Raw genomic sequence first — 27,415 nt, forward strand, 5'->3', positions numbered from 1 at the left:
GAGTAGTTTTTTATTTTAAATTGTAAAAAACAATAAAAACATTAAAATTTATCTTAGACATTTTTCAGTTTATAGTTCAGTATTGTTAAGTATATTCACATTGTTGTGCAACAGAAGAAATAAGCTTTTACGTACCTATTTATTTTATTTTTTAAAGTTCACTATGATGACGCAGGAACAAATCCAGAAAGAATATGATGCACTGGTTAAAAGCTCAGAGGAACTCCTCAGTGCATTACAGAAAAAAAAACAGCAGGAAGAGGAAGCAGAAAGGCTGAGGCGTATTCAAGAAGAAATGGAAAAGGAAAGAAAAAGACGTGAAGAAGACGAAAAACGTCGAAGAAAGGAAGAGGAGGAAAGGCGGATGTGAGGCATTTATATTATTTTGAATAAGAGACTTAAAGAAATAGTGAATTCTTGGTATTGACAGTGGTTAATGACAATTATTTGTTTTGTTTTGTTTTTGTGACAGGGTCTTGCTTTGTTGCCCAGGCTGGAGTGCAGTGGCGCGATCTTGGCTTACTGCACTCTGCCTCTGGGGTTCAATCGATTTTCCTGCCTCAGCCTCCTGAGTAGCTGGGATTACAGGTGCACACCACCACACCTGGCTAATTTTTGTATTTGTAGTAGAGACGGGGTTTCACTATGTTGGCCAGGCTGGTCTCAAACTCCTGACCACAGGGGATCCACCCGCCTCGGCCTCCCAAAGCGCTTGGATTACAGGCGTGAGCCACCGTGCTCGGTTGACAGTTCTTAAAACTCTGTTCTTATTTTAATGAACTAATTTTGTAATAAGTTTGAAAATTGAGAAAATAAGGTCATTTTATAATAGTGATAACATAATTTTAACTATAATCTGAATTTTAGTTAGCCTCTTACACCTGAGGATTTTCTTCTTTTTAAAACTATGATTTGTTTATTGTTTTCTAAGCTAGATGAATGACACTTCTACTTTTCTGCAGTTTTAAAACTGATAACATTTTGAAAGATTGCCATGATAGGGTAGAGAGAACAGATGAGTTGTTGACTTGGAGAGGGACTAGAGGGAAGCACCTTTAATCAGGACCTTACAGCCAGGCTTTGTAACCACATTCATCTAGAGATGTTAAAAGTTTTAGAATATAATTATATTTGTTTTATTTAAGAATTATTGTCAATAGAGTTAAATTTTATTTTATTCAAAATAAGTTGATGTGTGTGGCCAGGAGGTTAATTTGCATTCCCAATGTGTTACCTTTGTTTATTATTAAATAATAGTTAAATTGCCTTCTGAAGGATTCCTTATTTTGTGTTAAATTTTTGAAGAGTTTTCTATTTTTTATTAGGAAACTTGAGATGGAAGCAAAGAGAAAACAAGAAGAAGAAGAGAGAAAGAAAAGGGAAGATGATGAAAAACGCATTCAAGTATGTACTTACTGGGTTGAATTTCTATTAAAATGGAACCTACAGGCCGGGTGTGGTGGCTCATGCCTGTAATCCCAGCTCTTTGGGAGGCCGAGGCGGGCGGATCACGAGGTCAGGAGATCAAGACCATCCTGGCTAACATGGTGAAACCCCATCTCTACTAAAAATACGAAAACAAATCAGCCGGGCATGGTGGTGGGCACCTGTAGCCCCAGCTAATTGGGAGGTTGAGGCAGGAGAATGATGTGAACCCAGGAGGCAGAGCTTGCAGTGAGCCAAGATGGCGCCACTGCACTCCAGCCTGGGCAACAGAGCGAGACTCTGTCTCAAAAAAAAAAAATAAATAAAAAATAAATAAAATAAAATGGAACCTACGAAAGAAGTGAAAATGAGATCTTGATTTGCTAGATAAGCTGTCACTAGTTTATCCTAGAGACCAAAGGCCAGTTTTTGAAGTGGTTATGGGAATGGACTTTGGAGCTAGGGAAGTGGGTTCAAATCCAGGATCAGTCACTGACAGAAATTGTGACATTGTACACATTATAGTGAGTAACTATGGGTCACAGTTTTCTCTCTGTAGAATGTGGATAAATAATAGTTGCAAGCATTTGACAGTTAATACATGTTAAAGCATTGTGAACACTGTGTAGATCAATAAATATTAATAATTGTTTTTATACCTAGGGGAAAGTCAAATGAAAATTCACTTAAAATGTTAAGTTTTAAAATATCATATAATTTCGTAGATACTGGAATTAATAAATTAGGATTAAGAGTCTCTCTCCACCCCTAGTTTTTAAAAAGTCCCATGTTGAGAATAAATTGCTCATGTATTCGAGTTTCTGTTTGTCATGGCTTTCATAATATATCCTAAGCATAACCAAAACTTTAAATTCCTGACATCTGCTCTCTAGGTGTTAGTGTTAATGGGATGCCTAAGATACTCATGTGATGTTTGGGACAGTAATATTTATAGTCATAGAGTTATGGAGCTGTGGTTCTTCTACCTTCTCTTGGTCTTGGGAAAGAGGCAAAATGGGGATGTGTTTGAAGCATTAATCAGAATAGAGAAGAAAGTAGAGACTGAAGAGATCAGTGCTTAAGCAATTCTTTAGTAAAGAACTTGTATGGGGGCAGTTATGCTTTCCCTTTATTTTAAGTAATAAGGGGAGTGATCAAATAAACAAGTGAAGAATTCTTGGTGAAATAGCTTTCTGCCCTTGTCAGGCTGAAGTGGAGGCACAGCTGGCCCGACAGAGGGAGGAGGAATCCCAACAGCAAGCAGTTCTGGAGCAGGAGCGCAGGGACCGGGAGCTGGCCCTGAGGATTGCCCAGAGTGAAGCCGAGCTCATCAGTGATGAGGCCCAGGCCGACCTGGCACTGCGGAGGTACTGGGGTGGGGCCCCTGGGTGGGGTATAGCGCTCTCTCCTTTGCTTTCTCTACCTCTCTGCCTCTCATTTCCATGCAGAAGGGAATAGGAGAAAAATAATATTCTGAAGGCCCTGATATATTTGAGCTAAAATAATTTTAAAATTATTTGTATCGACTTTCATACTCAAGTGAATGAGATAATTGATTTTTCATCATATTATTAAATTGTTGACAAATAAGACTAAAATTTCACTAATGAGTACTCTATTAAGAAAACATATCAACCTTTACCCTGAAATTGTTTAAGAGTATAGTATATTAGGTAGACACCTAATTTCTAAATACCTGTCATCAAACACTGGCATCGAAATGAGTGACTGTGTTATATAATGCAGTGTAATGTATTTGTAGTTGAGATTTTTCTAATGCAAAAAAATTTAATGTATTAAATATCCTGTCAGTTGAAATGAGAAATGTACTCTGCAATGCCTCAGAATAAATGAGTTTCCCTTTCTAAGAAGGGAGGGTTAAATTCATTGAAATATTTTGGCTTCTTGGGTTTCTGAATTATCTCTAAGCACTCCACTATAGTGGAGTGTATAGGAATGTGGAAGCTCTTATTAAAAGTTGCAGAAAGGTTTAATAGATTCAGTTTAAAAAAATTTAGTATGTAGAGGCATTAATTATTTTGATTATTTATAATAACAAAACTAATTTGTGAGGTTCCTTTGTATGTTGTATATATACTGAGAGGCACATAGACACATGTAACCATGCTTTTCCGAGCTTAAAAGCAGTTTATGACAAAATATAGAGTACAACCACTAGATGGCGATGTTTCCTTGTGAAAGGATCAAATTGCAATGTAATGGAATATTTGGCAAAAAAACAAAAGACGGGGAAGGAAAAGGGCATATTGAGTTGCCTTCATGCTTTTTCTGTTAGGTTGGTGCGAAAGTAATTGCGGTTTTTGCCATTGGGAAAACTGCAATAACTTTTGCACCAACCAAATAGTATGTGATTGTATTGGGGAGCTCTGGGACTGCTTGTATATGAAAGTACATTATATTGTAAATGAACTGAATATGGCTATATGAACAAAAGATGTTATAATTATTAAGCTCTTGGGTTTGAGTCCAATATTTGGGCTCTTTATTAAGATTTCACTATAATTAAAATATTTTGGCCCAGATAGGGCTTTTATAAATGCAGACTCAGCTCAGCTGCTGTTCTGTTCCTTCCACCTGTGTTGCATCAGAATGATTGGGAGTCTTTATGTGTAACTGACTAGCCGCGTAGGGCAGGCTCTTAAACGAACCAAACTCTTACAGCTGCTATCCCTGATGTCTGTGAGGAAGTACTGCGGTTGACAAGAGTTGATTTTATTATGGCAGAAGTCAATTTCTAAGGGACTTGTTAATGGAGTCATTGTTGGTACTCATCATCAAGCTTTATATTTATGCACTTGAAATATTAAGCTATATCCAGTGCCATTTCATATACTGTGTACAAGATACTGGCTCATATGTGGACCCCTTCCCATATTCAGAAAGGTACATGTCTTCCAGGTTGAGAAGAGTGGATCGTTTAGGACCTTTAACATAAACAAGTTACCTGTAATTTAAATTAAGCAGAATTAGCTAGGTAATGGGACCATATTAAGTAATGAGGAGATATTCAAACCCTTATGACTTGAAAGGCAGAAGAGCTAGTTTTACTTATGTGGTTCAGGCCTAGGGGTGGTATGAAGAATGCCCTTCAAATCCTTTCTGTCAGCTCTCCAGGAAGCTTTCCCTGACCCTCAGGTCCTCATGAGCTCCTTCCCTTCTGGTCGTCGTGGTTATTTTATACTGTGAACTACAAGCATTAGCACTTCATTATGAATGATGTTCTATACAGATATCACATGTTTGATAGTTTAATCTTAACTCCATGGGCTATAGCTAAATGTTTTTGAATGTTTATTTTACCTTTGTTAGCACTGAGTTTTTTCTCTAACAAATTTATGAGTAAGAACTAAGTAAACTGTTCTTAATCTATAGCATGATGTTGTTGGGTTCTATGCTGTGTTAAAAAATGTATATATTATAGATCGATTCTGCTTCAATAAGCAATTTTAAGTTACTTTTCCAGCTTGGATTCCTATCCGGTAACTTCTAAGTAAGAATTGTTTTCGATATATGTCATATGTTCTAAAATATAATTTCAATCAGTTACACATATGATTCTTGATGCAAAGAGATGGTTTCAAATTACCTAAAATTGTAAAATAATATCCAGATTCTATTAAAAACAAACCTCACAATATATGAATTTTCTAATCTAGATGTAATGTATTTGCTCTTTAATTTTCACTGCATGCCTTATTTTCCAATCATTTTTAATGAATACTTAAAAATATATTAAAATTCTGAGTGATCTCGTGTTGATTAGAAATAATTGAGTTTTTAAAATCAATGAGTAAAGTAATTGAAACACAAATTTGCACAATCCAGATTTTCACAGTTCACAATTGGTTACGATATTAACTAAAATATATTCTTTTCACAGAAATGATGGAACAAGACCCAAAATGACACCGTATGTCACTTACCTTTACCTTTTTAAAAATAGGTTGTAGATACTTTTTGGGAGTAGTTTTCTCATTGGAGTAAATTTTAAATTATTTTCTTCTATTGAAAGGTAATGAGATAACCTTTTTCATATTTTTCTTGTCTAGGAAAAATGTTTAATGCTCTTGTATGGTGCTCAATCACAGTAGCTCATGATTTGGTTTCCTTCTTTGTATTGTCTGTTTAAACTATAATGTAACACCTATTTTGTTTTATGTATATATATATATATATATTTTTTTTTTTTTGAGACAGAGTTTTGCTTTTGTTGCCCAGGCCAGTGTTCAGTGGTGTCATCTCGGGTCACCACAACCTCTGCCTCTCGGGTTCAAGTGATTCTCCTGCCTCAGCCTCCCAAGTAGCTGGGACTACAGGCATGCACCACCACACTTGGCTAATTTTTGTATTTTTAGTAGAGACGGGGTTTCACCATGTTGGCCAGGATGGTCTCAATCTCTTGACCTTGTGATCCACCCGCCTTGGCCTCCCAAAGTGCTGGGATTACAGGCGTGAGTCACTGTGCCCGGCCTGTTTTATGTATTTTTTTTAAACTGCCCCTTACCTTACTTCTTTATAGAAGCAGGTGTGGAGGCATAAATAATAATAAAATATTTGATTTTCAGTATATATGGTAGTTCATTCTGCTATATCTAAAATAGTTCATCATCTGAAATTGTATATGTAGTGCTAACTTTGGTGCTAATGTATCTTTTTCGTATGAAAATCTACCCACAAAGAATCCAGGTAACATTTGGAATATAAATTTTGTTTATATAAAATATAAAACATATTTTGTATGTATGTTATGTATACTACATATAAGGATTTTGGAATATATATAAAATCTTTATTTTAACAGCTTTAAGGACTCCAACTTAACATTTATGATGAGGATTCTCAACTCTATCAGGCTCCAGTCCCAATAACAATTTTTTAATAAATGATGCAACCTATGTAAACAACTCTCCAAACAATATATGTAAAGGAGAAATACAAGGATAGTCATTTATAATAAAATGTTTATTTAATATGAAAGTGCTTCTGCATAACTGCAGTAGAAGACATGATAAGCAATCAGATGTTTTTGCTTATGTATAGAATCACCACGAATGCTGTATCTACAAATACAAATTGATATAGGAATGTTGTGTTGGGCATTCACATGCCATGAAATTGTGAACAATCCTTTGTGAAGTTCTGAACAGAGCCAAGTACAATATTCTCTCAATTACACAGTATTTGTGTAAGCCCTAGACAAATTCTGTGAATATTAAAGGCATGCAAAAAATACGTTGTTTACATGTAAAACTTTGTTTACATGTAAAATATGTGTTTGTATGTGTTTTTCACCTCTATATGTCTCACAGACATGTTAAAGTTAAATGGGGCATGGAGTAGTTCTTCCTTGGGTAGGACATTTGGCATTCCTTTCCCCTTACCTCAGCAGATGCCAGGAGTATACTCACACATTGTTGTTACCACAATACTGCCCCAAATTTTGAAAATATCTCTGAGTGGGCACTCTTGCCCTCCATTGCCACCACTGCTTTATAGTTACCATTTGAGCTTGAATTAAATAAGCCCGCAATCAATGTCTAAGGTGAAATTGTATTTGCATATAGTTTGGTAAAATCAGAAGGAAGAAAGCACCTGGGTGGAGGAACCATTTCTGTCTGGCGAATTTGTTGCAGTGTATTGGTCTAGGTCAGGTGTATCTTGATGCAGGGTCAGGGAGGATAATGCATCAGTAGAGATTGCCATCCATTGTAGTGTCAGACCACAGAGAAAAACACCTGTGTGATCAACAGACCCAGTGGTAACGAGATTTGAAAGTCCATAGACTCCCTTAAAACCTACCATGGGAAAAGAAATGGAGGAAGCTTTAGGAGAAAAAGATGGCAAAAACAGATGCTCTTGAATCCTGAGACAAAAACCTTGAGGTGGAGTGATAATAGAATTAAACATACTTATCAAAATCTGCTGCATTTAAAAGTGAGAAGATTCTGAGAAACTACTAGCTTGAAGAGAGATTGATAAATTTATTGCTCAAAAGATAATTTTTATTAGATTGTATTTGTGTTATATTTTGTTTTTGCTGTCCTTCACTGTCAGCTTTGAAAGATATCTTGTTCTCTGACTGTGCTTTCATAGACCTCCATCCATACATAATTGTAGACAGTGTTCATTACGAGAAAAGAGGAATACAGGAGTGTTCTACTCCTTTAGTCAGGGTCCCAGCTCTTGGCAGGCATTCAGGAAATTGCACCTGGAAGCAAGTACACCCGTCTTCTTTTCTTACGATTTTACTGATTTGGAAGGGTTTGAGGTTACTAGAGTTTGATGAGTAGAATGAATGAGAAAATAATTACGAAGGAAAAGAGCAAATAGGGAAATAAGTTAAAGAAGTGTTGATGAACACTATGAAACTTCATTCCGTTTTAAAGAATTAAACAAAATTTGATAAAAGTTACACTCTTCTGGGTAACAAAAGCAAAATAAGTTTTTTGCCTTTGGCAAATGTTTATCCCTGGAAAATCAGAATGCCTCAGATCTTTCATTAGTCCATTTTGATATTCTTTTTCTTAAAAGCGTGCTTTGATTTGGAATTTTTAGAGCTTTGAATACATCAGATTCTTTTTAAAACTCTGATGCTGTCAAATACATCAGCTTGTGGTTTTCACCATTGTGCCTTATCTAAGTAATATTTACTAAGCAACTCTGGTGCAAAAATCCTCATATGGAATCTATATCTTGCCAAGTTTCCTGTATGGATTTAGACCATGTTATTTGTATTCTATATGGAAAAGAATATCATAAAAGCTTTCCTGAGATTTTATCTAAAAGTTGCTACTGCAAAAATGGAGAGACATTCAAATAACTTGAGCTGGATTTAAACAAAAATTTTTCTGTGTGTTATGGCTAGATTTGTTGAATAGTATATTCTAGGCATTAACAAAGTAAAACAGTTATGAACAGTTGTTAAATAATATTGAAAATATATATTTTAATTATACTTTTAGATCTTTTAATTAATTTATGTAGTATGACTTTTATGTAACCATATTGTATTATCGTTTTTCTTGTAGGGAACAAATGGCCAAAGAAATGTCAGAATTTTTGAGTAGGTTAGTGCAGTGTAATTGGGGGAAATAAGTGTTCACCTCAAAGTCATATTTTTAAATTACTTTTGATTATTTGGACCAGAACCTGTTACATGAGTAGCCTAGTCTTTCTATGTAAAGTGATATTTCTTTCTGTACAAGAAATATCACTTCTCCCTCACCCCACCCAACAAAGAAAAAGTTAAAAACCAGTATTCCTTCAAAGTCATGGGGATACCATTGGCATTTTGAATGGGACAGTTCCCTTGGTAGTGGAACTCTACTGCTTATCTCTGGCCTCCACCAACTCAGTCTCAGTAGGGGACTTCTTCCCCTCATCATGACAAAATGAGTATTTTGCAACTCTCCCTGGGGTGGTGCTGCCCCTAATTTGGGCACCACTGTGCGTCGTTGAAAAGGAGGTAGAGGAAGAACATGGCTCTTGAGGGGCTCTGCACTGTGGCACATGGTTTGAAAACCACTGGTGTAAATTGAGCCACCAGCAGGATCTGGTCCATTACTTTTATAAATGGATATGATTCACTAACATGTTAATTCTTAATTTTGAAGTTACAAAGATAATTAAAAGTGTTAATATATTAACACTTAAAAATCAGTTTGCTACTATTGTATTCTTTACATGATTGTCTTTATAGCAAGTCTGAATAATCAGCAAATTACCCCTTTACTATTTTAGTAACTCCAGAGATGGGGGTGGGGAAACATTTAAGTGTGTTGCATTGATGTACTTCTTTGGATGCTATGTTTTTTAGTAGATGTACTTTTGTTTGAGGTAATAGGAATGAAAAGTTAGGGATATTAAAACCATATTTTAAGCAATAATCATTTGAATTTAATGTAATTTTTAAAAGTATCAAAACACATTTTACATATATTCTAATACCTTATATACATTCTGACAATTATAAAACCATATATTATGTCAATTTACCTCTTCTTTCAAAAGAAAAGATAACAACAAAAACAAAACATAATAATTTTCAGCTGCCCTCCTAGAAAAGACTCCCAGAACAGCTTAAAAATAAAAGGAATTTTTTTGTTTATTGATTGGTAGTTTAGGGATGTAGAAAAGACAAATAATATTTGAATAAATGTAAAAGCATAATTTATTGTTAAGGAAATGAGAGACCTTGCTGATACACAGCTGGCCATTTTTGAGCAAAGCAATTAAGACCAAAAAGCTACATGGAAAATTGCCACTTAGACCGCTTATGAAAAGTATAGATTCTGCAACAAAGCTAAAACAGATTTTAATCATAAAAATACAGGAAGGACTAATGGCCACACATTATTCTTTTTTTTTTTTTCTTCTGGAACATTTTTTTTTAATTATTATTATACTTTAAGTTTTAGGGTACATGTGCACAATGTGCAGGTTATGTGCCATGCTGGTGCGCTGCACCCACTAACTCGTCATCTAGCATTAGGTATATCTCCCAATGCTATCCCTCCCCCCTCCCCCCACCCCACAACAGTCCCCAGACTGTGATGTTCCCCTTCCTGTGTCCATGTGTTCTCATTGTTCAGTTCCCACCTGTGAGTGAGAATATGCGGTGTTTGGTTTTTTGTTCTTGCGATAGTTTACTGAGAATGATGATTTCCAATTTCATCCATGTCCCTGCAAAGGACATGAACTCATCATTTTTTATGGCTGCATAGTATTCCATGGTGTATATGTGCCACATTTTCTTAATCCAGTCTATCATTGTTGGACATTTGGGTTGGTTCCAAGTCTTTGCTATTGTGAATAATGCCACAATAAACATACGTGTGCATGTGTCTGTATAGCGGCATGATTTATAGTCCTTTGGTTATATACCCAGAAATGGGATGGCTGGGTCAAATGGTATTTCTAGTTCTAGATCCCTGAGGAATCGCCACACTGACTTCCACAATGGTTGAACTAGTTTACAGTCCCACCAACAGTGTAAAAGTGTTCCTATTTCTCCACATCCTCTCCAGCACCTGTTGTTTCCTGACTTTTTAATGATGGCCATTCTAACTGATGTGAGATGGTATCTCATTGTGGTTTTGATTTGCATTTCTCTGATGGCCAGTGATGATGAGTATTTTTTCATGTTTTTTTTGGCTGCACAAATGTCTTCTTTTGAGAAGTGTCTGTTCATGTCCTTCGCCCACTTTTTGATGGGGTTGTTTGTTTTTTTCTTGTAAATTTGTTTGAGTTCATTGTAGATTCTGGATATTAGCCCTTTGTCAGATGAGTAGGTTGTGAAAATTTTCTCCCATTTTGTGGGTTGCCTGTTCACTCTGATGGTAGTTTCTTTTGCTGTGCAGAAGCTCTTTAGTTGAATTAGATCCCATTTGTCAATTTTGGCTTTTGTTGCCATTGCTTTTGGTGTTTTAGACATGAAGTCCTTGCCCATGCCTATGTCCTGAATGGTAATGCCTAGGTTTTCTTCTAGGGTTTTTATGGTTTTAGGTCTAATGTTTAAGTCTTTAATCCATCTTGAATTTATTTTTGTATAAGGTGTAAGGAAGGGATCCAGTTTCAGCTTTCTACATATGGCTAGCCAGTTTTCCCAGCACCATTTATTAAATAGGGAATCCTTTCCCCATTGTTTGTTTTTCTCAGGTTTGTCAAAGATCAGATAGTTTTAGATATATGGCGTTATTTCTGAGGGCTCTGTTCTGTTCCATTGATCTATATCTCTGTTTTGGTACCAGTACCATGCTGTTTTGGTTACTGTAGCCTTGTAGTATAGTTTGAAGTCAGGTAGCATGATGCCTCCAGCTTTGTTCTTTTGGCTTAGGATTGACTTGGCGATGCGGGCTCTTTTTTGGTTCCATATGAACTTTAAAGTAGTTTTTTCCAAATCTGTGAAGAAAGTCATTGGTAGCTGGATGGGGATGGCATTGAATCTGTAAATTACCTTGGGCAATATGGCCATTTTCACGATATTGATTCTTCCTACCCATGAGCATGGATCTTCCATTTGTTTGTATCCTCTTTTATTTCCTTGAGCAGTGATTTGTAGTTCTCCTTGAAGAGGTCCTTCACATCCCTTGTAAGTTGGATTCCTAGGTATTTTATTCTCTTTGAAGCAATTGTGAATGGGAGTTCACTCATAATTTGGCTCTCTGTTTGTCTGTTATTGGCGTATAAGAATGCTTGTGATTTTTGTACATTGATTTTGTATCCTGAGACTTTGCTGAAGTTGCTTATCAGCTTAAGGAGATTTTGGGCTGAGACAATGGGGTTTTCTAGATATACAATCATGTCATCTGCAAACAGGGACAATTTGACTTCCTCTTTTCCTAATTGAATACCGTTTATTTCCTTCTTCTGCCTAATTGCCCTGGCCAGAACTTCCAACACTATGTTGAATAGGAGTGGTGAGAGAGGGCATCCCTGTCTTGTGCCAGTTTTCACAGGGAATGCTTCCAGTTTTTGCCCATTCAATATGGTATTGGCTGTGGGTTTGTCATAGATAGCTCTTATTATTTTGAGATACGTCCCATCAATACCTAATTTATTGAGAGTTTTTAGCATGAAGGGTTGTTGAATTTTGTCAAAAGCCTTTTCTGCATCTATTGAGATAATCATGTGGTTTTTGTCTTTGGTTCTGTCTATATGCTGGATTACATTTATTGATTTGTGTATATTGGACCAGCCTTGCATCCCAGGGATGAAGCCCACTTGATCATGGTGGATAAGCTTTTTGATGTGCTGCTGGATTTGGTTTGCCAGTATTTTATTGAGGATTTTTGCATCAATGTTCATCAAGGATATTGGTCTAAAATTCTCTTTTTTGGTTGTGTCTCTGCTAGGCTTTGGTATCAGGATGATGCTGGCCTCATAAAATGAGTTAGGGAGAATTCCCTCTTTTTCTATTGATTGGAATAGTTTCAGAAGGAATGGTACCAGTTCCTCCTTGTACCTCTGGTAGAATTCGGCTGTGAATCCATCTGGTCCTGGACTCTTTTTGGTTGGTAAGCTATTGATTATTGCCACAATTTCAGATCCTGTTATTGGTCTATTCAGAGATTCAACTTCTTCCTGGTTTAGTGTTGGGAGAGTGTATGTGTTGAGGAATTTATCCATTTCTTCTAGATTTTCTAGTTTCTTTGTGTAGAGGTGTTTATAGTATTCTCTGATGGTAGTTTGTATTTCTGTGGGATCGGTGGTGACGTCCCCTTTATCATTTTTGATTGCGTCTATTTGATTCTTCTCTCTTTTTTTCTTTATTAGTCTTGCTAGCGGTCTATCAATTTTGTTGATCCTTTCAAAAAACCACCTCCTGGATTCATTAATTTTTTGAAGGGTTTTTTGTGTCTCTATTTCCTTCAGTTCTGCTCTGATTTTAGTTATTTCTTGCCTTCTGCTAGCTTTTGAATGTGTTTGCTTTTGCTTTTCTAGTTCTTTTAATTGTGATGTTAGGGTGTCAATTTTGGATCTTTCCTGCTTTCTCTTGTGGGCATATAGTGCTATAAATTTCCCTCTACACACTGCTTTGAATGCGTCCCAGAGATTCTGGTATGTTGTGTCTTTGTTCTCGTTGGTTTCAAAGAACATCTTTATTTCTGCCTTCATTTAGTTATGTACCCAGTAGTCATTCAGGAGCAGGTTGTTCAGTTTCCATGTAGTTGAGCGGTTTTGAGTGAGATTCTTAATCCTGAATTCTAGTTTGATTGCACTGTGGTCTGAGAGATAGTTTGTTATAATTTCTCTTCTTTTACATTTGCTGAGGAGAGCCTTACTTCCAAGTATGTGGTCAATTTTGGAATAGGTGTGGTGTGGTGCTGAAAAAAATGTATATTCTGTTGATTTGGGGTGGAGAGTTCTGTAGATGTCTATTAGGTCCCCTTGGTGCAGAGCTGAGTTCAATTCCTGGGTATCCTTGTTGACTTTCCATCTCGTTGATCTGTCTGATGTTGACAGTGGGGTGTTAAAGTCTCCCATTATTAATGTGTGGGAGTCTAAGTCTCTTTGTAGGTCACTCAGGGCTTGCTTTATGAATCTGGGTGCTCCTGTATTGGGTTCATATATATTTAGGATAGTTAGCTCTTCTGTTTGAATTGATCCCTTTACCATTATGTAATGGCCTTCTTTGTCTCTTTTGATCTTTGTTGGTTTAAAGTCTGTTTTATCAGAGACTAGGATTGCAACCCCTGCCTTTTTTTGTTTTCCATTTGCTTGGTAGATCTTCCTCCATCCTTTTATTTTGAGCCTATGTGTGTCTCTGCCCATGAGATGGGTTTCCTGAATAGAGCACACTGATGGGTCTTGACTCTTTATCCAATTTGCCAGTCTGTGTCTTTTAATTGGAGCATTTAGTCCATTTACATTTCAAGTTAATATTGTTATGTGTGAATTTGATCCTGTCATGATGATGTTAGCTGGTTATTTTGCTCGTTAGTTGATGCAGTTTCTTCCTAGTCTCGATGGTCTTTACATGTTGGCATGATTTTGCAGCGGCTGGTACCGGTTGTTCCTTTCCATGTTTAGCGCTTCCTTCAGGAGCTCTTTTAGGGCAGGCCTGGTGGTGACAAAATCTCTCAGCATTTGCTTGTCTGTGAAGTATTTTATTTCTCCTTCACTTATGAAGCTTAGTTTGGCTGGATATGAAATTCTGGGTTGAAAATTCTTTTCTTTAAGAATGTTGAATATTGGCCCCCACTCTCTTCTGGCTTGTAGAGTTTCTGCCGAGAGATCCACTGTTAGTCTGATGGGCTTCCCTTTGAGGGTAACCCGACCTTTCTCTCTGGCTGCCCTTAACATTTTTTCCTTCATTTCAACTTTGGTGAGTCTGACAATTATGTGTCTTGGAGTTGCTCTTCTCGAGGAGTATCTTTGTGGCGTTCTCTGTATTTCCTGAATCTGAATGTTGGCCTGCCTTGCTAGATTGGGGAAGTTCTCCTGGATAATGTCCTGCAGAGTGTTTTCCAACTTGGTTCCATTCTCCCCTTCACTTTCAGGTACACCAATCAGATGTAGATTTGGTCTTTTCACATAGTCCCATATTTCTTGGAGGCTTTGCTCGTTTCTTTTTATTCTTTTTTCTCTAAACTTCCCTTCTCGCTTCATTTCATTCATTTCATCTTCCATCGCTGATACCCTTTCTTCCAGTTGATCGCATTGGTTCCTGAGGCTTCTGCATTCTTCACGTAGTTCTTGAGCCTTGATTTTCAGCTCCATCAGCTCCTTTAAGCACTTCTCTGTATTGGTTATTCTAGTTATACATTCTTCTAAATTTTTTTCAAAGTTTTCAGCTTCTTTGCCTTTGGTTTGAATGTCCTCCCGTAGCTCGGAGTAATTTGGTCGTCTGAAGCCTTCTTCTCTCAGCTTGTCAAAGTCATTCTCCGTCCAGCTTTGTTCCGTTGCTGGTGAGGAACTGCGTTCCTTTGGAGGAGGAGAGGCGCTCTGCTTTTTAGAGTTTCCAGTTTTTCTGCTCTGTTTCTTCCCCATCTTTGTGGTTTTGTCTACTTTTGGTCTTTCATGATGGTGATGTGCAGATGGGTTTTCGGTGTGGATGTCCTTTCTGTTTGTTAGTTTTCCTTCCACAGACAGGACCCTCAGCTGCAGGTCTGTTGGAGTACCCGGCCGTGTGAGGTGTCAGTCTGCCCCTGCTGGGGATGCCTCCCAGTTAGGCTGCTCCGGGGTCAGGGGTCAGGGACCCACTTGAGGAGGCAGTCTGCCTGTTCTCAGATCTCCAGCTGCGTGCTGGGAGAACCACTGCTCTCTTCAAGGCTGTCAGACAGGGACATTTAAGTCTGCAGAGGTTACTGCTGTCTTTTTGTTTGTCTGTGCCCTGCCCCCAGAGGTGGAGCCTACAGAGGCAGGCAGGCCTTCTTGAGCTGTGGTGCTTCCCAGTTGGAGCTTCCCGGCTGCTTTGTTTACCTAAGCAAGCCTGGGCAATGGCGGGCGCCCCTCCCCAAGCCTCGCTGCTGCCTTGCAGTTTGATCTCAGACTGCTGTGCTAGCAAGAGACTCCGTGGGCATAGGACCCTCCAAGCCATGTGCGGGATATAATCTCCTGGTGAGCCGTTTTTTTAAGGCCGTCGGAAAAGCGCAGTATTCGGGTGGGAGTGACCCAATTTTCCAGGTGCCGTCTGTCACCCCTTTCTTTGACTAGGAAAGGGAACTCCCTGACCCCTTGCGCTTCCAGAGTGAGGCAATGCCTCGCCCTGCTTTGGCTGGCGCACGGTGCGCGCACCCACTGACCTGCGCCCACTGTCTGGCACTCCCTAGTGAGATGAACCTGGTACCTCAGATGGAAATGCAGAAATCACCCGTCTTCTGTGTCGCTCACACTGGGAGCTGTACATTGGAGCTGTTCCTATTCGGCCATCTTGGCTCGTGCCTCCACATTATTCATTAACTAGTCTTATATGTAACTAACAATCACTATGTCAAAGAATTTTAAGTATGTAGGATGAAGTATGCTATTTTTTATTTTCTAGAATGAAAGCATACACAGGCCTTTTAAAGAAGCAAGGGCACCTTATTTATTTCATTGTTATGCTTAATATTGAAAGAATAATTTCCTTTACTTCAGGAAGAAAGTGACATATTCTCAGACATCATTTTTCAATTAAGTATGTGTCTTCACTGCTTGCCAGGATGGCTGTTATCTTTCAAAATGTAAAAGACTGAGAAAATACATGTTTATTTTCAGGTATTATATCTTGATCAACCCTCTTTAAGAGGAAGTGTATTTTAGGTAGTAGATGGATAATGGAGAATTTCCTTGTGTCATACCTAAGAAGCAATATTTTTGTTCTTTAATAGTTAGTTAGTTTAATATTTTGTGCCACCTTCTTTTCATGTCTTGAAATGTGATGTATTTAAACGCTTCCCTTGTTACATTGAGCTTAAAGTCTTGCAGCTTATTCTGAGTGTCTGCTATTTGCAAGTGTAATCTTTTGCTGAAAAATAAGTTGATTATTACAGAAAAGAAATTGTTCCCATATTTTCTGATTAATGATCTCAAATTATATGCATAAAAGTCTTAAAGGCCAGGTGTGGTGGCTCACGCCTGTAATCCCAGCACTTTGGGAGGCTGAGGTGGGCAGATCACTTGAGCTCAGGAGTTCGAGACCAGCCTGGGCAACATGGCAAGACCCCATCTCTACAAAAATTATAAAAATTAGCCTGGCTTGTTGGTGGGTGCCTGTAGTCCCGGCTATTTAGGAGGCTGAGGTGGGAGAATTGCTTGAGCCCGGGTGGTGGAGGTTGCAGTGAGCCAAGATTGTACCACTGCACTCCAGCCTGGGTGAAAGAGCCAGACCCCTTCTCAAAAGAAACAAAAAACAAAAACCAAACAAAACACAAAACCAAAAAAGCAGGCCTTAAAGCACTGCGTAGCACTGTTTTGAAAAAGTTGAATTTATTTCATTTTATTGAGTGCTTTGGATTTTATTTCTTTCCTCTTTCCCCATATGTGCTACTAAATGAGTCATGATACAGCACTTGTGCCCTTGAAATCTCCGTTATTTACCTCATGAGCTAAAACCTCTTGAATTTACTAGTTTTCTTATTACTTATGAGGGTGTGTTTTTTGTGTGCTTATAGAACTTTTCTAAGTGTTCTTATAGCAGTGAAGCCTAATAAGTAAGAGTTTCCAGATTCCATCCGTTCTTTTAGCTGACTTGAATGACTCTAATGCAGTGGGTTGCAGGTTTGGCTACTTACCTATGTACTCTGTAAACATCCAGAGGCCCAGGGATATTCTGAGCCACTGTGTGTGAATGGAGTTTGGCCATCTGTAGATTTCCGCAGTCTCTCCAGGTGATCGCACTGTGCAGCCTCATTGCTCATAAACAAAACTTTAATATGCTTTTAATGATCTTTCAAGTGTGTTGAGGATTTCTTTCTTGATTTTGAGGAATATATGTCAGTATATTTTTCAACTTTAAATGTTCGTATATATATTAGTAAAAACATTGAAACTGAAGTCTGGGGGAAGTTTGTGGAACTAGAATATTAGAATCGAAAGTTTGGATTTAAAATCTAATGTGACTATCAAGTGGCATGCTGGAAATTTTTAATTTATTTGGCCATCTTTTAGTATGCCATTCTTAATCTCATCTGTCAAAGAAACAAAAATTATGTTTTTCTAGTAGCTGTTTCCGGTTTTCAAACTTATGCATGCTTTCTTGCCTCTTTAGTCAATGTTTTCTTCATGTTTCTGGTTTAAACATGCAAAAATGTGTAATAATTACAGAGGTCCTGCTGTACAAGCCACCAAAGCAGCTGCTGGTACTAAGAAATATGATCTTAGTAAATGGAAATATGCAGAACTACGTGATACCATCAATACTTCTTGTGGTAAGTGTTTGGAGAAGATCAAAAATAGAAAATGTTCATAGTGATAGGTGATAAATACCTAGATTAGGGTGAGGTGTGTGTGTGTATGTGTGTGTGTGTGTGTGTGTGTGTGTATGTATATATAATACCTATATTATCTGAATCTTTTGGTCCATGAATGCACAGTAACAAATGGCAATGCAGTGCTTTCTTTTTAAGGCTATTTTTCTTCCCACAGAACAATTAGAGTAAAATACTATATCCAGAGGATCCCACATAGTTATGTTCTTATTTAAATCACAGTGTTTGAGTTCAGAAAACGATGAATAGGAACGATGAATTCAGAAAACTATGACTAGAAACAAAAGTATCATAATTGTACATAATTTCTCACTACACTTTCCTCCATTGAGTATATCTGCATAATTATAAAAAATGTCTTGCTTGTAAATCTAGTTTGTATTTTATCACAGTGACTTTTTATTCTATTGTTAAGACTTGTTGCCTTCGACAAGTTGCTTAATGTTTCTGATTCAATTCCTTCATGTAAAAGACCTGTTTAGTTCAGAGTTCTTCTGTGGAGCAGATGATATAAGACAGTAACACTGTGTAAGGAAATGATCTGTAAATTTGAACAATAATATTATAAAATGCTTATCCTTATGAATAATTAGCTTACTTTTGATTTTGTACCATTAATTTAAAAATAAAAAAATCTCCTTATGCGACAATAATTATATTATTATGTTAGACGAATAAATTAACATGTCAATTTTTTTTTTTGCTCAATGTAATCAATAGATATTGAGCTCCTGGCAGCTTGCAGAGAAGAATTTCATAGGAGACTAAAAGTGTATCATGCTTGGAAATCTAAGAACAAGAAGAGAAATACTGAAACAGAGCAACGTGCTCCAAAGTCTGTTACTGATTATGGTAAAAAGAAATCTGTACTTTTGAATGTTTTAAAATATATGTATATAAATGCATGAATCTGTACTTAAGACATGGGTAAAATGTCCCATAAAAATTTTCTCCTATTTTAGAACTGTGAGCCATTGAACCTAATACAGCCTTGATGGCCTATCTTTTATAGCGTTATTTTTATGAGTATGTCTTTAAACTCATACTTGTTAAGATATATTGAATTTACTATAATTGAGACAAGAATTTTCTTGTCTGAAGAGGGTGTGCATGCATAATTTTCACACACACAAACACGTGCACACACTCACAAGATTAAATGTGAAAATGTCAGGGTTGCCATGCATCTTTTATCTTACATGTGAAATGAATTTTACATATGAAAATGAGTTGCTAAAAAGGATGATGGTTAGTTTTTATTTTTAAATTTTCTATAATTTTTATTTTTTAAATAAATAGAGATGAGGTCTTGCCATTTTATCCAGGCTGGGCTCAAGCAATCCTCCTGCCTTGGCCTTCCAAAGTGCTAGGATTATAGGCATGAGCTACTGCTCCCACCCCTTTTTCTAATTTTTAAAATTTAATGTAGCTCAGTTTTTAGAAATAGTTCCCTGAAATACCCAATATTGTTATCTTTTTTATATGTAGGTATAAGTACTTTTCTGTTGCTCCCAGAATAGGGTTATAGCCTGGAAAAAGAAAGGAATTGATTCATGCATTGTCCATTTACACTCTAATTCCTTTGTTTCAAAAACAATTTTACTGCAAACATTATTTTACAATACTGCAAATATATAAAAGTGAGAAATATTACCTTGCTTCAGACTAGAGTTTTGCCTAGATCAAGATTTGATTTTTTGATTGGGATCCTGAACATGGATTTTGTTACTTTGTTATGCAAAAGGCCAAGGTGTATACTTGAAATTGGAAAGTAGAGTAGAAGAGATGCAACCTATTACAAGCATGCATGAGCTTTAACATTAACTGAGAATACATGTGATATGTGAGTTGTAATTTCAATCTTTAAAGCAATAATTGGACTTACTATGTTCAAATTGGCACAATTTATTCGCTTAATTCTGGTTAACACAAGGTGACAGCAGATTCAATATTTTGTGTGTTTTTTTTCCCCTAAGCGGTATATTCCCAACAGTTGATAGTATAGCTTAGCAATGCAGGACCCAAATTGACTTAAAAAATGAGTTCTTGGTTATATTTTGCTTTCCTCACTACCTTCCAAGTAAATAAAAGCAGTGTTTAAATAAAGTCAATTTAATAGTGGAATTTTAGTGTTTCTAAGTTGTTGCAAAGAATAGATTGAATGAGGGCAATATTATTATTCATAAGGGTAATATTAGTGCCAGTTATTGCTCAAGGGGTGTCAGTCAGAATATAGGACTATGCAAGGGCAGTGGGAGATCACTTGTAACCAAGAAGTGGCAGGTGGAAGCCCCACTAAATATTGTGACACTGCTCTCTTCTCCAGTTTCATATTTTTCCTCTTCTAATTGAACACAACAAAATGATTACATTAGCTGTTCACTGTCTGTGTAGTGAGTTCTGACCACAAATTACCTTTGTTTTGCAAAAAATGACAGTGGGCTGTTCTTTTTAGCTGTAAATATTATAATTACTAACTTTAGCTTGACAGACTTTCATTATATTGTATTTCAAAATTAATACATCCGAGTGATCACACTTCTTAAAAAGAGGTTCATGTTGTAATATTTGGCACACACATTTTAAATTAATGTACACATATTTATTGTATTTGTGACTCAAACTTTGATACCTTATTCATCTAGCTTTACCCAAAAAAGTTGCAAATAATACGTGGCTCACCTTGCTGGTTCAACTACTGTTTCTGTTTGTAAAATATTATTTGAGAAAACAAAAGAGTAGATTAGGAAAGCTTCCTAAGGGTTCTATCAAGGTTTATGGACAAATTTAGGAATTTATGTGAACACAACCCTACACATACATATTAAGCCTTCAGAGAACTTGATTATGAGTCATTTTCAGGATATATTTTATCAAATGTAACTTCTGCTCTGAAAAGTACTTTTTTTTTGCTTTTCTCTTTCTCTTTATGTTCTTCCTCATACAAAATTCATCTTGACACAGGAGCATAGCTAAAAGCAAAGGTTAAAGCGCACCAAGAAGCTCAATTGAGAAAATTCTATACTTAAATGATTTCCTAATGTGGCAGCTAAACACCCTTTAAAAGGAAGTGCTGTGTAGTCTAATATTTAGAAGGAACAGTTCATTAAGTTGAGAAAATAAAATGATGACAACTTATGATTAACAAAAATGTAGCTTCGTATTGTTGAGTTCAAGAGTAATAGGTTGACAGCTAATGGTAAACTCTTAAAATAATGCGTAAGGAGCCTCAGACCCTCTTCCTGGTACAGTCCTGGATGAGCATACTTTCATCTCATTTACTGCAGAGGGAGATTTTTTAGAAATAATTTTTTGGTCAGTGGCAAATCACCTAGTAAATATTTATAGTAATTAATTGTTTAAAACAATGATTTTGGAAAGTAGTTTTATTTTGTAGTTTATAAAATAAAAATGGCATGAGTTTAAGATTTAAAGAAAGCAAAACATACTGTTACCAAAACGTAGTAATGTTTTTACTCCTGTAATGTATATAATTTTTTGATGAATTCTCATTATTTTCTATGAAAATTCTAGTAATGTATGAAAGGTACTATAATGTCTATTAAGTCATTGTATTAGGTTTTTGTTTGGATATGTGTTCCAAAAATCACAAATGAAGTATGATTTTTTAATTTTGGTCCTCTTTATATGTGCTTCAATCAGAATTTCCTAAGCCTAATCAGTCAAAATAGCCTTTTAAAAAAATCAGAAAGCAGCACCTGCTTTTAGGTAATTCTGAGAATATTTGGCTTGTGGATAGGATATTTACTTTTCAGTCACCACCTCAATTGATTGGAAGGCTTTATAAATTAGAAAAATGCTCATTTAACAGTTTTGGCATTTTTATCTTTTCTTCAACATAAAATATTTGTTCACAGATTTTGCACCATTTTTGAACAATTCACGTAAGTCAATGGGTGGTAACTCATGAGCTAACTGGAAGATGGGTTAAAATACTTTACAAAGTACTAACTTCTATTAAAAAGTTGTTTTGCTACAATTTTCAGTGGAATTGTAGTGTGTTAAAGTTGTTATATCCATACTAAGATATATTTTAATTTGAGATGATGCTTTATTTGGATCACTCCAATATGTATATGTATTACAAAAAATCTAGTGAAATTAATGTTTTATCAAATTACTTGCATTAAGAAAATGACTAGCATTTTAAACTGAGAGTATATACAATTCTTATTGTAGCAAAACTCTTAACATAGCAGCTGACCTTTTAGAATAAAGACTAACTTTTAGGTGCTGGTTTTTGGTTACTGTATTTTCAAACACTGATGGTGTCTGCATTTCTGCCAAAGGTATTTTAGTTTTATAGATAATGTGATAGTGTATACAGGTTTAATAATGATACCTCCTTAAATAGGAAGAGGAGATTATTCTGTTACGTTTATAGCCTCTTATGATACACATTCTTTGATAATTTAAAAGCTTTGAGTCACCTTAGTGCACAGTAAACCTCTTGTAGAATTAGTTGATTAGTAATGATTTGGATATAATGTCACATTCATTTGCCAACTGGTTGGACCTGATGTTTTGAAGTGCTTCTTATAATTTATAGGGCTGTATTTGAAGATTACACAATTGAATGTGAAGGAAAGTTATTTAGAATATTAATTTCAAGCTTTTAACGTCTGTGTCTTTGTGTTTTTCCAGATAAGTATTCGTTTCTAGTCTTCCCCAACAAAATTTCAGTTCTCCTGTTAGTAAGAAAAGCTATCAAAGACTTTCTATTTAGTTTCTGAATTTTATCCAGTATCTTAACTTACAGGAGACTTACCTCAAATTAAAAAGTAGGTTAATTAATGAATGACTATCAGTATCATGGTAAATTTCCTGTAAACTGGACATTAAATTCTAATTCACTACTTTAGATGGAGGGAAGGTTTTTAAATTCTTAGTTTTGAATTAGTACATTTTCCACAATGTAGGGAGTTTTGAAAACTTAAAAGTAGAAACACTGAACTGTAAGTAGCTCTGGGAAAACAGGAGCAAAAGAATAGATAAGTAGATGTCTGTTAATATGTGATGCAGCTTTTAAAGTTACTAACAAAACCGGGCCTCTCGTTCTTTCATAGGGATATATAGCTTTGCTAACTGCTTTTTGCTTTCTCTGGTTTGCAAAGAAATAAATTTAACTGCTATAAAGCTTTTGCTATTTCTTGGTGTAAAAAGTAGAGTAAGAGTATTTTCATCCTTTCAGTATTTGCAAATTCTTACAAAAGCCATGTGGCTCTTCTTGGCTTTATATCCTATGTACATTTTACAATATTTCTTTGACACACTTAGATTTTCATAGTGAGACTCTTAACTGAGCTGCTGTAAATGGTTGTTCCACTTTTGAAGTTCTGTGAGTATAAAACAGATTAAACAGGCTAACCAAAATTATGCTGCTAAAGATGTAAAGTCATTGCCCCAGGGAAATGTTTACATTTGCAGATAAAATAAAAACCTAATTGTTAAGTAATGAAAATTGAGCTAGGAATGAAAGATTGATATGAATGAAATGCCCAGTACTAGTAGAAAAGCAAGGATTTTTCTTTTCTTTTGGCAAGGAGAATCAAATGTTACATACTTTGCACTTCATTGGATTTTATTCTAAGAGAAATCTGATTTCAGAGTAAGTAAATATCTTTAAGGGAAAGTTTATGCTTACTGTTATAAGGTTTCTTTTTGTCATATGGTTGTCTAAATGTTGTTAATAGCTATGTCATTGTGGTCATTTTAAATCCTAAAATTTGTTGGCAAAAGAAAAAATTTTTATATGGCTTCTACTTTTTGTGGAAATAGTGATTAAACTGACAAATGTCTACATCCTTCAGATTTTTGAAATTACTGTTTATTTTGTTCTATCATAAATAGTTGAATAAAAGTTACTCTACAAATTTGAACTCTTTAGAGGAAGAATATAAATCTAGCAAATGATAGTAGTTTGTTTTCCTGCCATGTGAGTTTATTTTAGGTTACTGTTACAGTGATTTGTGGGAATCTGACAGGGGTTTGTTGCTGGTAGTGGTGGTGGTAGTGGTATGTGTGTGTTTGTGTTGGCAATACTAAGAAACATCTTAAGGGAAAGACAATTCTAAGAAGTAACACTCTGAATTTTATTAATTTGTAGGCAATAAATATTTGCATTTTGTTTTAAATTTACTATTAGGGACCTTTCTTCTTTTTAAAAAATTATTGGGGTATATTTTAGGATTAAAGGCTCTTTTCTTTTCCCTTGAGCTGCTGGTATAACTTTCCTTGTTCTGTGTAATAGCTCAGCAAAACCCAGCAGCTCAGATTCCTGCCAGGCAGCAGGAGATTGAAATGAACCGACAGCAACGCTTCTTCCGCATCCCATTCATCCGCCCTGCCGACCAGTACAAAGACCCTCAGAGTAAGAAAAAAGGCTGGTGGTATGCCCATTTTGATGGACCATGGATTGCCCGGCAAATGGAACTCCATCCTGACAAGCCACCCATCCTACTTGTGGCTGGTGTGTATGATTCACATGGAAAACAAATTATAGAACAAAAAAGATCATAAACTCTCTGAATGAAACATTCTAATGTATAATATAATAATTTATTACATTTCAGGGTTGAGGGATGGAGTCTTGCGGTTAAATCACATTTCCAGTTCAGTGAGGATTAACTCATTTATAATGTGAAATTGCTTGGATTAAATTATGTTCTTAGCACATAGAAACTTGTCTGTATCCTAAAAACCTTTCCATTTGTGTTTCATCATATCCATTGACTTGTAGTGGCTTGAGGAAATGTAGCGTTTTTATTAACTCTGGTAACTTGTTTGATCAATAGCAGTGTTTATTAATATTGAAAGAGTCCTTGATGGGGGACAAATTTTAATTGTTTCTGGTGATTTTATTAAGCAGATTTCCATCTTAGAGAAAAAGTCTTAGGAAGTTTTCAAATCTATGAGAATTAATAGGTATTTCAGGCATACAACTGGTAAGAAATGGTCCTGAAGAGAGAGATGGTAATTTTCTGATATCTCATGAATACAGGTAAGGACGACATGGAGATGTGTGAGCTGAATCTTGAGGAGACTGGCCTGACTCGGAAGCGTGGTGCTGAGATCTTGCCAAGACAGTTTGAAGAAATCTGGGAACGCTGTGGAGGCATCCAGTACCTTCAGAATGCGATTGAGAGCAGACAGGCTCGGCCCACCTATGCAACAGCCATGCTGCAGAATCTGTTAAAATAGATGTTGCACACCAGCCTTACAGCTGGGAGCCTTTGCCATGGTACTTAGGTAGGGTGTGTGCCCCCAGATTTAACCATTCCATAATCATGTTAGAGTTACTTCTATAAAGTGAACAGATTTTATTAATCACGGCTTTTGGTGAATTTGTTTAAGGTTAATTATGGTAGCAAATTTTGGACCTAAACATTATTTTTCTGTATCCCGCTGTAATTCCCAAAACTCTCATTATTCTCTAACTATTACACATGGGCATATTCTGATGTTTCTCATCCTTTGCCAGAAGACTACCTTACATCCATCGTAATTGTTCTCTAGGAAAAGAGAACTTTTTTCAAAATTCAAAATACTTTTTAAGGATGGCACAGTACCATATAACTGGAGTAATAAAACATGAGCTTACATTCTTACAATAACTAAACCACTTAAAATGATCAAGGCACTAATGTTTTGGTCTGAAAAACTGTGTACTTTATAGACATTTTCAGACATTTTTGGAAATTTCCATTAAAGGTGGAAAATCTATTTTTTTCTTCCTTTGCAGTGTCTTAGTTTGAATGAAACACTTCGAAGTTCTAGAATTCTAGAAAGAGCCTTAATGTATTTGATGTATTCTGTGATAAGAGGTACTAATAGTATCCAGCACAGATTTGCTTTTCTTTGCTAGCACAATGTGTGTTGCTGTCAGAATATTCTTTTTATATTCCGTGGAAAAATAAAGGAAATTCAGATTGTTTAAATGCCTAAAAGTTTTGAGATAAGTTTTGTTTCAATTAGAAAAGGAAATAGGTTTTAGGTGGCATAGTGGCTTAACTGGACTGAATTCAAATATTCTTTCAACTTCATCTCAATAGTGATTTTTGTATCAGAATCTTGTCCAAGTTGTTTCATTGATTTCGTAAGTGTTCTGCTTCCAACATCTTTCTTTTTAAGAAATTCCTAGTGTCTTTTTTGGCCTTTGAGGTTTTGGTAATTGTAGACCTGTTTCATAAGCTTTGTAATTCAGAAGTCCTTGTATTTAGTAAGTGCTTGTTTTACATAACTGATAATTTTAAAATGTTTTCTTTGTGTGCTGTTAGTATTGATTCAAATGTCAGCAGCTTTAAGCCTAATATTTATGACTTTCACATTTGGAATTTAAAGACAAAAATACATCAAGGAGTTATGCTGACATAATTCTAAGGAGTTTTGTTGTATTTTAGAATAAAATTATAAAGTAAAATTATTCTCTGTACTGCTTTTTTCCCCAGTTTTTAGAGACCCTAACCTTTGAAATGAAATTCCAGTGATTTATTTTTTCCCTAGAAAGATTACCTCAGTTAGGGAAGTATTTCCCAGCTGACTAGTGTTTGTGAGCCACAGACACTGTCTTCAGAATTGCTTCTCTCATGTCTTAGTAGAGAAATATTTATTTATTATGATACATGCAAATGATTGTCAAGTTAAATTAAATGGTCGTGTCTGTGCTATTGAGAATGCAAATGTGATTATCTTTTGAAGGCTGTATTACTGCATAGATTCACCCACCCTCGGGTCATTTCGTCCCTGTGATTGGTGACAGAAGGTGTAGCTACTGAAATAAATGACCTATTCTCTCTCTTCCATCTCTCGCCTTTAACTGGTGTTTTTATTTGTGTAGGATAGTGAATGATAAGCTTTTTTCCTAACCAGTAGTGAGTAAAGTTCTTGAACAAAATTTAGTAGCCAAATTGTTTTTTAATGATGTGTCTCTTTAGTACAGTAGTTTTGTGTATCTTTTAGATACAATAATAGGCACTAGATGGAAAATTAAAGAGTTAAACATATTTAAATGAGAGAATCTAATGTTTTAGAAATTTGTAAGAAATGTATCACAGCAAAGCGTTGTTATAAGTCTTTAGTTTTTGACTCTAATAGTTAATACAATTATAGTTAATCTTAAGCCATAATGTTTCTAATCATGTCACACAGCTGTCCTAGAACTTATCTGTTTAAAATAGTTTCCTGAGTTAATTTTGGCCAGCAGGGCAACTGCCCTAATTCAGATAGACTTATGGTAACCTACGTACAGTAGATGCACATACACACAGACACCCCTTTGCTGGAGAAACTTAGGACCCTGTCAGCCTTTTAAAGGAAACAGCAGGAGTGGTGTCCTAAATGATGTTTATGCAGCTGCTTTACCATGTTCACAGTCAAGCCCATGCATGCCAGGTTAAAACTGTGGAAATCAGAAGTAAATTCACTCATATTTTAATCAGTCATTTTAACTGAGATTTAAAATTAGAAGTTTAAACCACTATATATAAAGAACTAATCTTTTCTTAATACCAGTTCTTTCCATAGCATATGCTTTGCAA

At 35.9% G+C, this 27,415-nt stretch overlaps 1 protein-coding gene across 10 annotated transcripts in view; it reads left to right on the forward strand.

Moving 5' to 3' along the window:
- The window catches only part of MYO6 (myosin VI), a 166,246-nt gene extending 139,566 nt beyond the window's left edge, over nucleotides 1-26,680 (forward strand). For 2 of the 10 annotated variants that reach the window (XM_031012144.3, XM_055390794.2), the window contains 11 exons: nucleotides 158-366; nucleotides 1,326-1,404; nucleotides 2,632-2,792; nucleotides 4,910-4,936; nucleotides 5,327-5,356; nucleotides 8,475-8,513; nucleotides 17,695-17,798; nucleotides 18,579-18,710; nucleotides 21,737-21,763; nucleotides 24,130-24,348; nucleotides 24,880-26,680. In XM_031012144.3, the coding sequence (XP_030868004.1) occupies nucleotides 158-366; nucleotides 1,326-1,404; nucleotides 2,632-2,792; nucleotides 4,910-4,936; nucleotides 5,327-5,356; nucleotides 8,475-8,513; nucleotides 17,695-17,798; nucleotides 18,579-18,710; nucleotides 21,737-21,763; nucleotides 24,130-24,348; nucleotides 24,880-25,079 (1,227 nt within the window). In that variant the 3' untranslated portion in view covers nucleotides 25,080-26,680. The remainder of the gene's footprint in view (nucleotides 1-157; nucleotides 367-1,325; nucleotides 1,405-2,631; nucleotides 2,793-4,909; nucleotides 4,937-5,326; nucleotides 5,357-8,474; nucleotides 8,514-17,694; nucleotides 17,799-18,578; nucleotides 18,711-21,736; nucleotides 21,764-24,129; nucleotides 24,349-24,879) is intronic. The other 8 variants (XM_055390796.2, XM_055390797.2, XM_019029275.4 and 5 more) reach the window with 5 other exon arrangements.
- Nucleotides 26,681-27,415: the final 735 nt, after the last annotated feature.

This window comes from Gorilla gorilla, chromosome 5, assembly GCF_029281585.2.
Source record: "Gorilla gorilla gorilla isolate KB3781 chromosome 5, NHGRI_mGorGor1-v2.1_pri, whole genome shotgun sequence".
Classification (NCBI taxonomy): Eukaryota; Metazoa; Chordata; class Mammalia; order Primates; family Hominidae; genus Gorilla; species Gorilla gorilla.